At 40.9% G+C, this 13,821-nt stretch overlaps 1 protein-coding gene across 4 annotated transcripts in view; it reads left to right on the plus strand.

Annotated features, from left to right (window-relative positions):
- MYPN (myopalladin) overlaps positions 1-13,821 on the plus strand; it is an 87,974-nt gene that overhangs the window by 62,007 nt on the left and 12,146 nt on the right. For all 4 annotated transcript variants that reach the window (XM_042240770.2, XM_012105168.5, XM_060406836.1 and 1 more), the window contains 4 exons: positions 692-1,285; positions 1,996-2,134; positions 11,902-12,123; positions 13,274-13,423. In XM_042240770.2, the coding sequence (XP_042096704.1) occupies positions 692-1,285; positions 1,996-2,134; positions 11,902-12,123; positions 13,274-13,423 (1,105 nt within the window). The remainder of the gene's footprint in view (positions 1-691; positions 1,286-1,995; positions 2,135-11,901; positions 12,124-13,273; positions 13,424-13,821) is intronic.

A 13,821-nucleotide genomic window follows, 5' to 3' on the forward strand; every position in this document is an offset into this window, starting at 1 on the left:
TGGTTGGATCTCCTTGCAGTCCAAGGAACTCTCAAGAGTCTTCTCCAGCATCACAGTTCAGAAGCATCAATTCTTCAGTGCTCAGCTTTCTTTGTAGTCCAGCTCTCACATCCATACATGACTACTGGAAAAAGCATAGCTTTGACTAGATGGACCTTTGTTGGCAAAGTAATGTCTCTGCTTTTTAATATGCTGTCTAGGTTGGTCATAACTTTTCTTCCAAGGAGCGTCTTTTAATTTTATGGCCTACCCCAACCCAGATACTATCTACTCATCTCAGAACTTTGAGCACTCCCAACAAGAGGACCATTGTTTCTATTTCTTCTTCCTAATTTATAAACATTCTAAAATGGGGCTGCTGCATTGCCTAACTCCAAGGTCACAACACAAAGGACAAAATGTCAATAAACGATGCCTCATGGAGTTGTGCATTGTGGTGGCCTTTCCCTTCTTCCTGGCAATCAAACAGATCTGGAAAGAAGGAGAGAACTCACAAGACACTGATTGGCTGATTGCTGGCCACTCTGGCTGTGCGTTTTTAGCAGATACTGAGTTGACCAAAAAGTTCATTCTGATTTCTGAAAGAACTTTTTGACCAACCGAACGATGAAGAGCCTGGCTGGGCACTTTCTGACGGGTGAGGCGATGGTGACAGTTTCTCTTCTCTCCCCTACTCTTGTTTTGTGTGCAGCGACTCCAGTCAGCTACAACAGCTTCACAACCAAGTTTTACTGGAACAGCATCAGTTGCAAAACCCATCTCCTTCATCTCCTAAGGAGTTTCCTTTCAACATGAGTGTTTTGAACTCCACTACTCTTCCAGCAGTGACAGTGTCCAGCAAGCACGCGAAGGCCCCGCCATCACAGACATTCAGCTTGGCCCGGCCAAAGCACTTCTTCCCCTCTACAAGTACCACTGCGGCCTCCGTGTCCCCTTCCAGCTCTCCAGTGTTCACCCTGAGCAGCACTCCTCAAGCCATGCAGAGGACAGTGAGCAAAGAAAGCCTCTTAGTTACTCACCCCTCGGCTCAAACCAAATCTCTAGGAGGGGCCTCCATCCAAAACGAGCCACTCCCTACTCCAGGTCCAACAGAGCCAGTGCAACTGCCACTCACCTTTTCCATCTCCAGCGGAAACCAGTTTCAGCCCCGCTGTGTGTCCCCAGCTCCTGTCTCTCCCACCAGCCGGATTCAGAACCCAGTGGCTTTCCTCAGCTCCGTTCTGCCTTCTCTCCCTGCCATCCCACCCACCAATGCCATGGGGCTGCCTAAAAGCGCACCATCCATGTAAGTATCTCGAGATTTGAGTCTTTACTGAATTTGTCACAACATTGCTTCTATTTGATGTTTTGGGTTTTTGGCCAAAAGGCATGTGGGATCTTAGCTCTCTGACCAGGGATTGAACCCCCACCTCCTGCATTGGAAGAGTAAGTCTTAACAAGTGGACCACCAGGGAAGTCCCTCAGTGAGGTTTCTTGATGTAAAAGATGTCGTTTAAGAAGGGGTCTGCATAAGAATAGCTTAGTCTAGGATAGGCCTCTCAGTTATCATTATCACTTATCCTATATTATCACTATCTTTTCCCTGGTGCTCAGATGGTAAAGAATCCACCTGAATGCAGGAGACCCAGGTTTGATCCCTGGGTTAGGAAGATCCCCTGGAAGAGGGCATAGCAACCCACTCCAGTATTCCTGCCCGGAGAATCCCATGGACAGAAGAGCCTGGCGGGCTACAGTCTATGGGGTCATAAAGAATCAGACATGCCTGAAGTGACTTAGCATGCACGCATTTTAAATATATTTTTATAATTTAAATACTGAAAACACCTCTATACACAGATTCTTTGCTCAGTGCTCAACTTTTGCACACAAGATGCTCTACGTAAGTGCTTGAGGACTCCTGGTGTATGGTTGTCATTCCAACCACTCTGATTCCTAGGCCTTTGTACCCTGACCAGGGCTTTTCATGAGTGACTTAGGGGTGAATTAATTTTACAGGCCATCCCAGGGACTAATGAAGAAAAATACAAAGTCTTCCCACCCAGTGAGTGATGATTACATCCGTGAAACTAAGAATGCGGTGATTCTAGACTTGGGAAAAAAGATGAATTTCAGTGATGTCAGATCAAACCAGCAGGTAAGACTGTTGGGTTCAGATGACTTATTCGAATTTCATTGTAAGGAATGTAAGTTTGCTTAATTCAGTCCTTAGGTAAGCGGACCTCAATGAAACTGACATTGCCGCTTTGGAAGGCAGAGTACAGACTGACCATGGTTTGCGCAGGAAACTTGTCCACATGGATCCACAGTTCTTGATTAGCCTGATAGCTACTTCAGTTTACTTGTTTACATGTGTTTACCTAGAATAGAGTAGGTTAAGGAGAGGGACTAGACAGTCTGCCTTCCATTCCAGCAATCCTCTGCTCAGTACTGGCAAACACCATCACACCTTTGAGACATTTCAATATCTGAGCCTTGAGGTGATCTGGACTTGAAGGAACTCTGGAGTTCCAAGCTGTCTTTTATACGATTCCTTCAACCCTAATGTGCCTGGGGATTGCTCACCAGTTCTTCTCAATCTTTACATTACGTTAAAGTGTGTGAAACAGCCATTAGCCAGTATCCTGTGGTTCAACCTGTACAACCCCCTGCTTTTTAGTAAGTGTTTACACTGAAAGAGAAAAAGGAAAGTCATATGCAAGCATTATATGAAAGAAACACTATTTTATTTGAGCTAGTTTTTCTTTTTCATCTGTGCCACATAGCATGCAGGATCTTAGTTCCCTGATCAAGGATCAAATCCATGCCCTCTGTAGTAGAAGCATGGAGTTTAAACTATGGATCACCAGGGAAGTCCTGAGCCATTTATTTTTGCTTTCTGTACGGTGGTTATTTTTTAAATGCAGATATATATTTTAATAATTTAACTCTTGGTTTATTTCCTCAGGTAGGGACTGAGTGAAAACTATATGTCAAATATTGTGCAGTCTGTGATATAAGTGACCCTGGAAACAAGTTTCCACACTCCCCTGACCATATGCTGCTTTCCTTCATGTTTTTAAATCGTACTTCCAGTGGAGCCACTGATATACAGTATTTTACTAGTGTATTATATGTTGGGAAATTCTTACTGAGTGGATTCTTTTGTATATAGTGTTTACAGTACTCAAAACTGGAACTTCCCTGGTGGTCCAATGGTTAAGACTTTGCCTTCCAATGCAAGGGGTGTGGGTTCAGTCCCTGGTAGGGGAGATTCACATGCCTCAGGGCCAAGAAACCAAGGCATGAAACAGCCAATATTGCAACAAATTCAATAAAGATTTTAAAAATGGTTCACATTAAGTAATATCTTTTTTAAAATGCTCAAAGTAATGCTTAAAAATGTTTTTTAAAATTGACTTTAAAGTATTGACTTGAAGCAATCGGAAATATTTAAGCTTGCCATAATCGAGTACACTTTTCATATATCCTTTCATCAAATTCATACATACCTGGGAGGCAAATACCAAGGCAACTATTCTTCTCTTCCATCTTCTAGATAGAGAAACTGAGGCACAGCTGTCAAACTGTCAGGTCAGTGGTAGAACAGGAACCAGAGGCCTGGTTTCCAAGACACTCACACATTTTCCCTGAACCTCTGCAGTCTTTTGCAGTTTTACGACAATTACCTCCAAACCCCATAAACATTGCTCTGTCTAGCACAGATCGGTTTTCCTATAATACTGTCATCACAGTTGTGGTTGTTAATCCTTCTAAGTATCACTGAAATCAGAGTTGTGTTCAGACTGTCTTTTACAGCTCAGACAGGGAGCGATTAGAACCCTGTAAAAATGATACCAAGTCAGCACAGGGTCTGTCTGGTTGTACCTTTATGGTTACTCTGTAGGGAGATTCATGCTAGTCCACTGCCCAACTCAAGGGAAAATAGGGTTTTTCTCTTATCTGAACTGTGAGTACATGTAAACATGAATTTCCATGAGTAGAGTGCTATAAATCCAGTAGAACTCTATTAAAACTCCATCATGAATTAAATTCAAGCCTAACAGCAGGAACTTGGAGTCTCAAAAAGTATCTCAAGCCTCCCCATCTGAAAACTGTGACACATGTCTGTGTTCTTCTGACTATTATTATTCTTAGAGTTGCTGCTGCTGCTGCTGCTGCTGCTAAGTCGCTTCAGTCGTGTCCGACTCTGTGCGACCCCATAGACGGCAGCCCATCGGGCTCCGCCGTCCCTGGGATTCTCCAGGCAAGAACACTGGAGTGGGTTGCCATTTCCTTCTCCAGTGCGTGAAAGTGAAAAGTGAAAGTGAAGTCACTCAGTCGTGTCGGACTCTTAGTGACCCCATGGACTGTAGCCTACCAGGCTCCTCTGTCCATGGGAGTTTCCAGGCAAGAGTACTGGAGTGGGGTGACAGAATTGATCTTACACAGCATTCTGTGCCAGTGAAATGAAATGAAAGCCAAGCTACATAATGCAATTCAGGAAACTAAGGAGCTATTATCTGAGATGGAATGCTTGCATTAGGTTGGTAGATGTTGATCTGAGGAAGTTTTGAGGCCATATTACAATACTGTTTTGTCCACTGCTGTCTTGGGAAACAATAGTGAAAAAGTCATGAAGAACTGTCTAAATGTGCTGTGGCCCACTGATGAAGTTAAGAAGAAAATTTGTTTAGAAAAAGTGGAAAAGAATCATAAAAAACATGAGTATTGACAACTGTCTATACCTGCATTCTAGGTACATGGGAATATAGCTGATCTAGTTTTTTACTCCCACATTAGCTTTGGACATTTAATGTCTTATTTCAACTTTCATCCTTGACCTCATTTCTCTGGAAACCTCCCCATCTCCTTATTCTGACCCTCCCTCCCATTTTTTAAATGAAAACTTTTAAAAGTGTGGCTCCCAGATACGCCCCTCTATGACAAAGAGGAAACAATATAAGTACCTAATTCTTGCTCTGCCTTTTTTTTCCTCTAATCTCCTTCTTCTCTAAACTCCTTAGTCATTTCTTCTATTTAAATCTTACCTCTTCATCTCTTACCATGAATTCTTTATGAAAATTCTCCCTTGAGCACAAATAATCTTGCCATCTATTTCTTCTCTAATAAGAGTACCATGTGTCACTGGCCTTACATTTTTCACCACGGGCATGGTAGGACCCTGAGTGATGGAACAGTGAAGTGTCCCCATGTCATCTGCTGTGGGTCCACCCAGGATGTACTAGTCACAAGCTCCCTGAGAGCTGGAGTCAGTGGAGGAGGGTCTTGCTCATTGCTGCACCCCTGCTGTGTCTGGCCCAGAGTAGGTGCCCAGGGAATATCTGTTGAATTAAGTCACAACTCTGGGATTTATATTAGTTTCAGATAGGATAATGAAACTTTTGACCAAGGAGAAAATTTTGGATTTGTTGCATCTCTATAGAAAATATCTCACTTGACTACAGGGATTCTGATTATACCTAATTATAGATACTATCTACCAGTATAATAATCTTTTAATCAACTGACTGCTGCTGCTGCTGCTGCTAAGTCGCTTCAGTCGTATCCGACTCTGTGTGACCCCATAGACGGCAGCCCACCAGGCTCCCCCGTCCCTGGTATTCTCAGGCAAGAACACTGGAGTGGGTTGCCATTTCCTTCTCCAATGCATGAAAGTGAAAAGTGAAAGTGAAGTCGCTCAGTCATGTCTGACTCTTAGTGACTCCATGGATGGCAGCCTACAGACTGCAGCCTACCAGGCTCCTCCGTCCATGGGATTTTCCAGGCAAGAGTACTGCAGTGGGTTGCCATTGCCTTCTCCGAATCAACTGACTAAAGAGATGAAAACTTTAAAAAATAGCAAAATTAAGCAAAGCTCTGGCATTAACTGAAGCTTTAAGGGTAAATCTGTGAATCATTTAGTGATTATTTATTCTTAAAGACAAGTATTTTTAAATACTTTAAAAGGAGGTCTACCTCCTCCACAGTAGAGTCTGTTTTATAGAATGCTGTACCACCAGTGCCTATTATAGTATTCTAAGACTCTAGCAGTAAGGACAGGGCGGGGGGCTATGAAGCCTGGTTATTTCTATTGAAGGTGGCATGCAGTATTAGATACATGGTAAAAGAAGACATCCTCTGTGTATGCTAAAGTTTATCTAGGAATCTTTGATCTGCTGCCCATACTGTGGGCTATCCCAGGAACAAAGGAGAATACCTTCTCTAACGCATACAACTTGCTTTAGCACACACTGTACCCAGAGCTGGTTGGGAGCCCTTTGAGCACGCTCTTCCAGCTGGTTTGATCCTACTTGATTATTTGCCCTGAAGCCCAGACTCAGAACCCAGCTCAGGGCACTGAGAGTCAGATCATGCCCCATGTTTTGGAAATCCGGAACCTTGGCAATGACATATCTGATTAGAGTATGTCATGACACTGTGGTTCTCAGCAGAAGGAAAGTACTCTCCACCACTCTGACAATTTGAAGGAAATTTCTGCAGATGTGTCCCAGAAACCAAATGCCTAAGTTGTCAAACTATCAGCCTTAAGAGGATTATCTTTAAAGACAAAAAAACACATACACACCTATATTTTCAAGTGGCATATTCTTCTGAAGTAATATTTTGGCTTTTCATTTTCTTTCATAGAGCAACTGAAATTCTGTGCAATTCATTTTCACTTCAGGTCTTTAATGTAAGCCTGGAAAGGATGGGCCATATGTCATTGACTTGCTGGCCACACAGACCAGATTTACACAGAAAAATATTCTCTCCTTTGAGCACAGCCATCACCTACAAGCAGACTTCACAGAAACTCCTGCTTCTACTCACAAAGGGGACAAGGCAAGGGAAAATGGAGAACAAAGCACAAATCCAGTCCTGGAAATTCAAAGTGCACGGCCACCCACACGGCGTCAGTAGTACAACCTTTGTGCAGAACAGTGCAGAAAGCACATTCAAATTTAACTTAAACATATTGCTTCTTTGCAAATGTCCTTAGAAAACCTGAATCTCATTGGTCACAATTTGGAATGACAACCTTGATTTATGTATAACAGGAGTAGTTATTCCTGGGATAACCAACTCTCAGGAGCAAAGCACCCCTCCCCTCCTCAAATAAAAACCCTACACTAATTCCTGCTTTGGACATGGCATGCATCTTTGTAAACAGCCCAGTTGTAAAGATATGCTGCTGCAGAAACAGGCTACATACTCCTGCCACACAGTTGCATAATTTCCTTTTTCCTAAGGATCAACTCCCCAAATATTTTATGAACTCCTTCATAGACATGCCTTGACCTATAGTATTCTTATTTGGTTGTGCATCTGTGACTCATACATTACATCATATACCTGGTACCTTAAACAATTGTATCTTAAATGCAATTTTATTTTTTCTCCCTTTCTCCTTTTAAATTTATTCAGTGGGGCTAATCCTTCTCCTGCTCCTGACAACCTCAAATATGAGGTAATCTCAAAACTATTTTGACCACTTTTAGTTCACGTAAGGTTCTATGTTTTCTTTGTTGCAAAATACAAGCTTGATCCAAAACCATGCAATGTCCAATTCCTGTAGTAACTAACACCCTAATCCTTATTCAAGAATAAGACCCCACACACAAACACCTCACACCCAGAGACCCCCTACAAATGGGACATCTAAAACCAGGAAGGAAGTATGGCCAACTTCTCTCTTTTTCGCTCCCTCCATCCCCCATTTCACTAACTGCTGTTCCTGACTTCTTCCTTTCCCAGCCACAGGGACAAAAGCTGACCCCATGCTGGCTTTCTCTCATATGTGGTCCACATGTGCATGACAGGAATCATCACAGGTCCTCTGACCTGACACCATGCAGGAGTATGGGCCACTGAAAGCAGCCATCACTTGCCCACCAATAACCCACCTTGTTTCTCACTCTAGATTCCTTAGGCAGGAGTCAGATACCAACCCACTGGAGGAACAGTAAGTGCTACAAATGAGTCTATTTAATCTTCCTCAATAGCCTGGAGGTGAAACGCAGGTACTCTGGGACTGGAGGTATGAGACAAATATGTTATTAGCTCTCTCCAAAGTCATCTCACTGGATCTTCTCCTTTCTGACTGTTTTGTATCTCTGATGAAGAATCTCAGTTATCTAATCTGTCCTTGAAGACCTGCTTTGAAATTTCTGTGACCTCAGTAGAAACTTACAGTTAAGATCTGGTTACAACTGTATCCTCAGTACAAAGTAACAAACAGTATATTTTAGATAACTCACTGAGTGTTCTGTTTTCATTACCTCCCAATTTGTAGTACTGGTAAAATAGTAAATATATAACCAATAAGTGTACTTTTATAGCAAAACAAAATGTGCATATTTTCATTATGTTGCTTCCATGGTTCCTTTGGTTAAATCAATTCAAACATTAAAAATTCCATAAAATCAGGTCCCAATTTGATATAAATCAAGTTCCTAAAGATTGGAATGCATGGAGACAATGCAGTTTTTATATTCTCAGGCAAGTACTCAAAGCCTTATCTATCACCTATTTGTTCCTGAAGTATACACATAATCATAACTTACCACCATGCACAATAATACTTGTTTGGAAAAATTAATTCATACTTTCAATATAGAAAGCCAGGAACTGACCAGCCCTCACTCATCATGTGGTAGGAGAAGCTGCAGAGAAGGTTCTTTAGTTTGGATCAAGGACTCCACTAAAATAGTGGCTACAGGTGGTATGGAATGGATTGGGAATCTGGGGACTTAAACAAAACAAGATGAGCTGCCATAGAACCTAGGACCTCTTGCCACCCTCACAAAAAGCCTGGCTTATCCTGAACTCCAGGATCTCATGTGAGGTTAGCAAACTATGAGAATCATTCATTTGACTGTTATTTTCAAAATAATAAGGCAACTTAGTACCAACCTCACATAGTAAGGGAATAAAATAACTCACTGGTTTTATTCCTAAGCATCCAAAGAATAAACATATCTGTTAAAAGGAAAAATAATGCCTATTTAGGAGCATGAATGCAATTCAACAAAGATGAAAAATGTACTCCTCGTGGGATTTTTAAATTGTCAAGAATAGGAAATATTTCAAATTTGTAAGATTAGTTAAGGTATTTATGGAAAATATGCTCATTGTATAGTATTAGGGAGAATAATTTGAAATTGCTGATATTCTAAAACTTTTAATCCTCAAAAAATGGCAATTTCATATAGTTCAAACTAAACAGCTGGATAGCTGGAAGTTTTAAGTATTAACTTAAAATAAAACTCCCAAAATGCAGAAAATAGTCATAATACTTTTAAACTAAATTAGATTTCAAATTAGAAGTGAACAATCTTTTACTTTAATTGGTTTGAGTTATCTGATGAAAAATGAATACACTTAACTGGAGAGTCATAATTTTTTTCTACTCTGAAAGAGCTGCTATAGATTTATTTTGTTTACCCAGTCTAAGATGAGGCTGAGAAGAAAGATTTAAAATTGGTTCTGAGAAATTAAAACCAAGAAACATTTGGTTTCTGTGTTTCCTAAGTGCCAATTCTACACAAATTCAGGCAGTGATATATATAAAACAATAACTAGAAGACATGAGTGATGTGATTTAATAGCTTGAGAGTACATCTCACGAGTCCTGAACTCAATTATTCTGCCTATGAATGGGGGCAGATGCCAATCAGCCTGGTGCTCCCACATCCACTTCAGGGGCATCCTGGTATCATCTGCACGGAACCTACCTAAATCATAAAATTATGATTAACTAGGGTCGCAAGTGTAACCAAAGGTCTCACCCTCACCCCAGGTACCTGGCTGTGGATTCCTCAAAGATACAGTAGTGCAGGAGCAAATGAGAGCCTCCGTGTCATTCACGTATTCTTCCATTCTTTGGGTACTCAAGGAGCACCTGCCACGAGACAGGCACTCACTATTATACGTACCATTGACATCGGGGGAAGCAAGATAAACAAGAATTCTGCTTAGAGATTTTCAATCATTTAACCAATAAACAAACGAGCGAGAATAATACTGGAGGGACTTCCCTGGTGGTCCAGTGACTAAGATGCTATGATCCCAACGCAGGGGGCCCAGGTTCTGATCCCTGGTCAGGGAACTAGAACCCACGTGCCACAATTAAGACCTGGTACAGCCAAATCAATAAATAAAAATAAATATTTCAAAAGTTTCTTAAAAAAGAATAATACTGGATAGCAAGAAATGCTCTGCAGAGAATTACAATAGGGAGCTACTTTAGATGAAATGCCTGGGAAGGCTGTTTTACGGAGGTGACATTTAAGCTTGATAGAACAGGGCAGGAGAGGGAATGACAGGAATCCAGGATAAGTTCTAGATTTAAGTTAACTTGGTGCACTCAAAGCATGGTCTGAAACCTATGCCAATTTGCAAACTGTCATCTCTCCACCTTGAGATAACTATGGAAATTGAAAGTAACCACTAAGAAATTTCTATAGCATTTGACAGAGAAATTTTATGTCTATCAAACATAATCTTGCATTCTTTTAATATTTCACTTTTCTAGTAATTCATTTTTATTTTACAAGAAGAACAGGTTGAAAAATACCAATTTTTAAAATTTGGTTTTCACCATATCTAATGTGAGAAACACCAGTTTAACTACTTAACCAAGTGGATGAATAGTAGTGCCGGTTCCTAAAATGGGAATGAGCAGGGTAGGAGTATATTCTCTGGGGAACAGAAATCAAGTATGTATCATTTGAACCAGGCTACGTTTGAAGTGTCCATGAGGTACCCAAGCCACGACATAGAATAAATTGGTGGTAGAATAAATAATAAATTTATGACTTTCATGATATAGAGTAGATCATTGGGTATATGAGTTCTGCAGAGAGACCAGACTGAGAGACATGGATTTGGAGTCATCAGCACACAGAAGGCAGGTGAAGCTGTGAGACTGGATGAGACAATCTAGGACAGAGAAGGAAGAGCTAGCAAAGGAAACTGATAAGGAACAGCTAGAGAAAGGGAAGGAAAACCAATACAGTGTCATGGAAATCAACAACAACAACAAAATGTTTTAAAAAGGAGAAAGTAAGGACTTCTTTGGTAGTCCAGAGGTTAAGACTTCTTGTTCCCAATGCAGGGGGCCGGGTTTGATCCCTAGTCAAGGAACTAGCTCCCACATACCACAATGACGATCAAAGATCCTGCCTGCTGCAACTAAGATCAGGCACAGTCAAATAAATAATTTTTTTTTAATGGAGAAAGTAGCCATCTATGTTAATGCTGCTTAGAAGTCAGGTAAGGCAAGAACAGATAAGTGACAACTGGATTTGGCACATAAGAAGACCCTGACAGTAGCAATCTCAGGAGATCTGTGAGAACACAAACTTAACTGGAGTGTGTTAGTGAAAGAAAAGGTGACAAGGGAATGAGGCTATAAGAGAGAAAATTATCTCAAATAGTTTTGTTGTGAGGGCTGCAGAGATACTGTGAAGGCAAGCATGGGGTCAATGGAGATTTATGAAGATAAGTTTTCTGATGGCAAAACCCAGTAGAGACAGGAAGTTGGTGATGCAGGCAAGTACTGGAATGCAGTTCAGAATAATTTTGCCAAAACACCATATAGACAGTTCTATATATCAAGATGGACACTTTTAGTAGCTATGGAAATTACATTCCATCTTCATTCCATTCCCTACAAGACTCTACTGGGACTCCATGATGAAGGTGAGGAATCAGGACATTTTGTGATTGCAGTAGAGACCCAAATCTCCTTCAGTGCTCCATCATGAGGAAGTGGAAATGGAACATGCCTGGTTTATGGAGGTTCCATGATATGAACCTAACATTTGAATCTTAAAAAGTTTCATCCTCAAATTATACTGATGAACACGTTCTTCCTCACCCACAGAAACTGACATTAAAACATGTTTGCCATTTTGACAGGAGTACAAAATTTCAAGCTTTGAGCAGAGGCTGATGAATGAAATAGAGTTTCGCTTGGAACGCACCCCTGTTGATGAATCAGACGATGAAATCCAACATGATGAGATCCCCACGGGCAAGTGTATAGCTCCCATCTTTGACAAAAGACTCAAGCACTTCCGGGTCACCGAAGGCTCTCCAGTGACATTCACCTGCAAAATTGTTGGGATACCTGTCCCAAAGGTAGGGGAAGATGAACAGCCAGTCAATCAACCAACAGTGCAAATCTGTAGACTCAGTGCCCTCAAGAAAGCCTTATCAGACTCTAGTGAAATATCTGTACAGAGAATACAAACCAATACCAGAAAATTAACAAAGGCCAGATAATCTGACTAAAAAGATACAATCAGGAATAGAATCATTAAATAGGCAGAAAACAAATCAGATTACTTATGGGCATGTTGGAAAATTTTTGTAAAAGTTGAAAATAAATTTTCTTAGTCATGATCCTCTCTTTGGGGTTATTGATCCTCTCAACCATCAGATTCACCAATCTGATACTTTTTTTTCTATTTAACATCTACTGAATATCCACAGCCAACCTGTTGTACAAAGCGAGCTATATTTGTATCATTACTATTAGGTTGGTAAATGCAGAAAATGTCATATCATTATCACTGGCTGGTGAAAAATCTTATGAGTCACCAGATTTTCTGGCAGTCAGCTGAGAGAGGATTTACACCCGGTATGTCTACAGCAGGGAATCTCTTCACTCTACTTTCACAAATATTAACATGGTGTTAGCATGTATGGTTTGGTAACCAGGAAATGCAGAGAAGGTCAGCTGCTACCGTACTTTAACTCACCTGTCTTTCAGAGATTCCCCTTGATACATGTAGAACTTAACATGAAAACTATGTAGACTTAAATTTTAGTCAGATGAGGAATTCAGCAAGTGAATCCTGCCCTCATTCCACTTGGTATAACACACTATACTATCCATTCAAGTAAGGTCAGCTGTTCCAGGCCCTGAGATCTAGGACTTCTAGCAGGAAAAGTTTCAAGCTATCCCAGTTTTCATTATTTTGCCTCTGAAGACCCACCTGGCCCTTAGGGTGGCTTTTTAATTATAAAGTACAATAAAAATAATCAAAATATTTCTCTCCATCCTAAATTATTTGTAACTTTTAACTTAAATATTCTATATGTACAAGTGGAGAAGCATATTATACTGTCACTATAATACGTCTGATAATTTTTCTCTGTTATGTAAAGGATGGGTTACTAGTTGTAGAGATGGCAGTCCATCCAGGCCGTACCCTACTCCTGATATCACGATCCTCTAAAGATGTACAAAACTGTGCATATTCTCCTTGTCTATTGTTCATTTCAGGTTTACTGGTTCAAAGACGGGAAGCAGATTTCAAAGAGAAATGAGCACTTCAAAATGAAGCGGGAAGGAGACGGGACATGTTCTCTGCACATTGACTCCACCACCGGTGACGACGACGGCAACTATACCATCATGGCAGCCAACCCCCAGGTGGAGACACAGGGTTCCACGCTGGGCTGCATTCTGAGGAAGGAGCAGTTGATATCATTGTGAATAAACCTTGAGAAGTGCAGGTTACTAAGGATTGCTGAGGAAAATGAAGCAGGGGCACTGAGACTGTGTAACTAGAGCACAGGATCACGACTTACAAGACTAGTCAGCCATGGATGGGTCACGCCACGCCTCAGCCTTTGTCAAAGGGCATTAGTACTATCTATTCACTAACTATATGCCTCAGACCTCCAGAATAAGTCTTGTGTTTATCAACTCATTGACTCTCTTGAAGAGTCAACAAATCAATCTATCAAAGAATGATTTGCTATTTTTAGTTCTTTAGAGAATAAGCAAATTACTTGTGAATAGCCCTCACTCATAAAATTTGTTCTTTT

Source organism: Ovis aries, chromosome 25 (assembly GCF_016772045.2).
Source record: "Ovis aries strain OAR_USU_Benz2616 breed Rambouillet chromosome 25, ARS-UI_Ramb_v3.0, whole genome shotgun sequence".
In the NCBI taxonomy this organism is placed as follows: domain Eukaryota; kingdom Metazoa; phylum Chordata; class Mammalia; order Artiodactyla; family Bovidae; genus Ovis; species Ovis aries.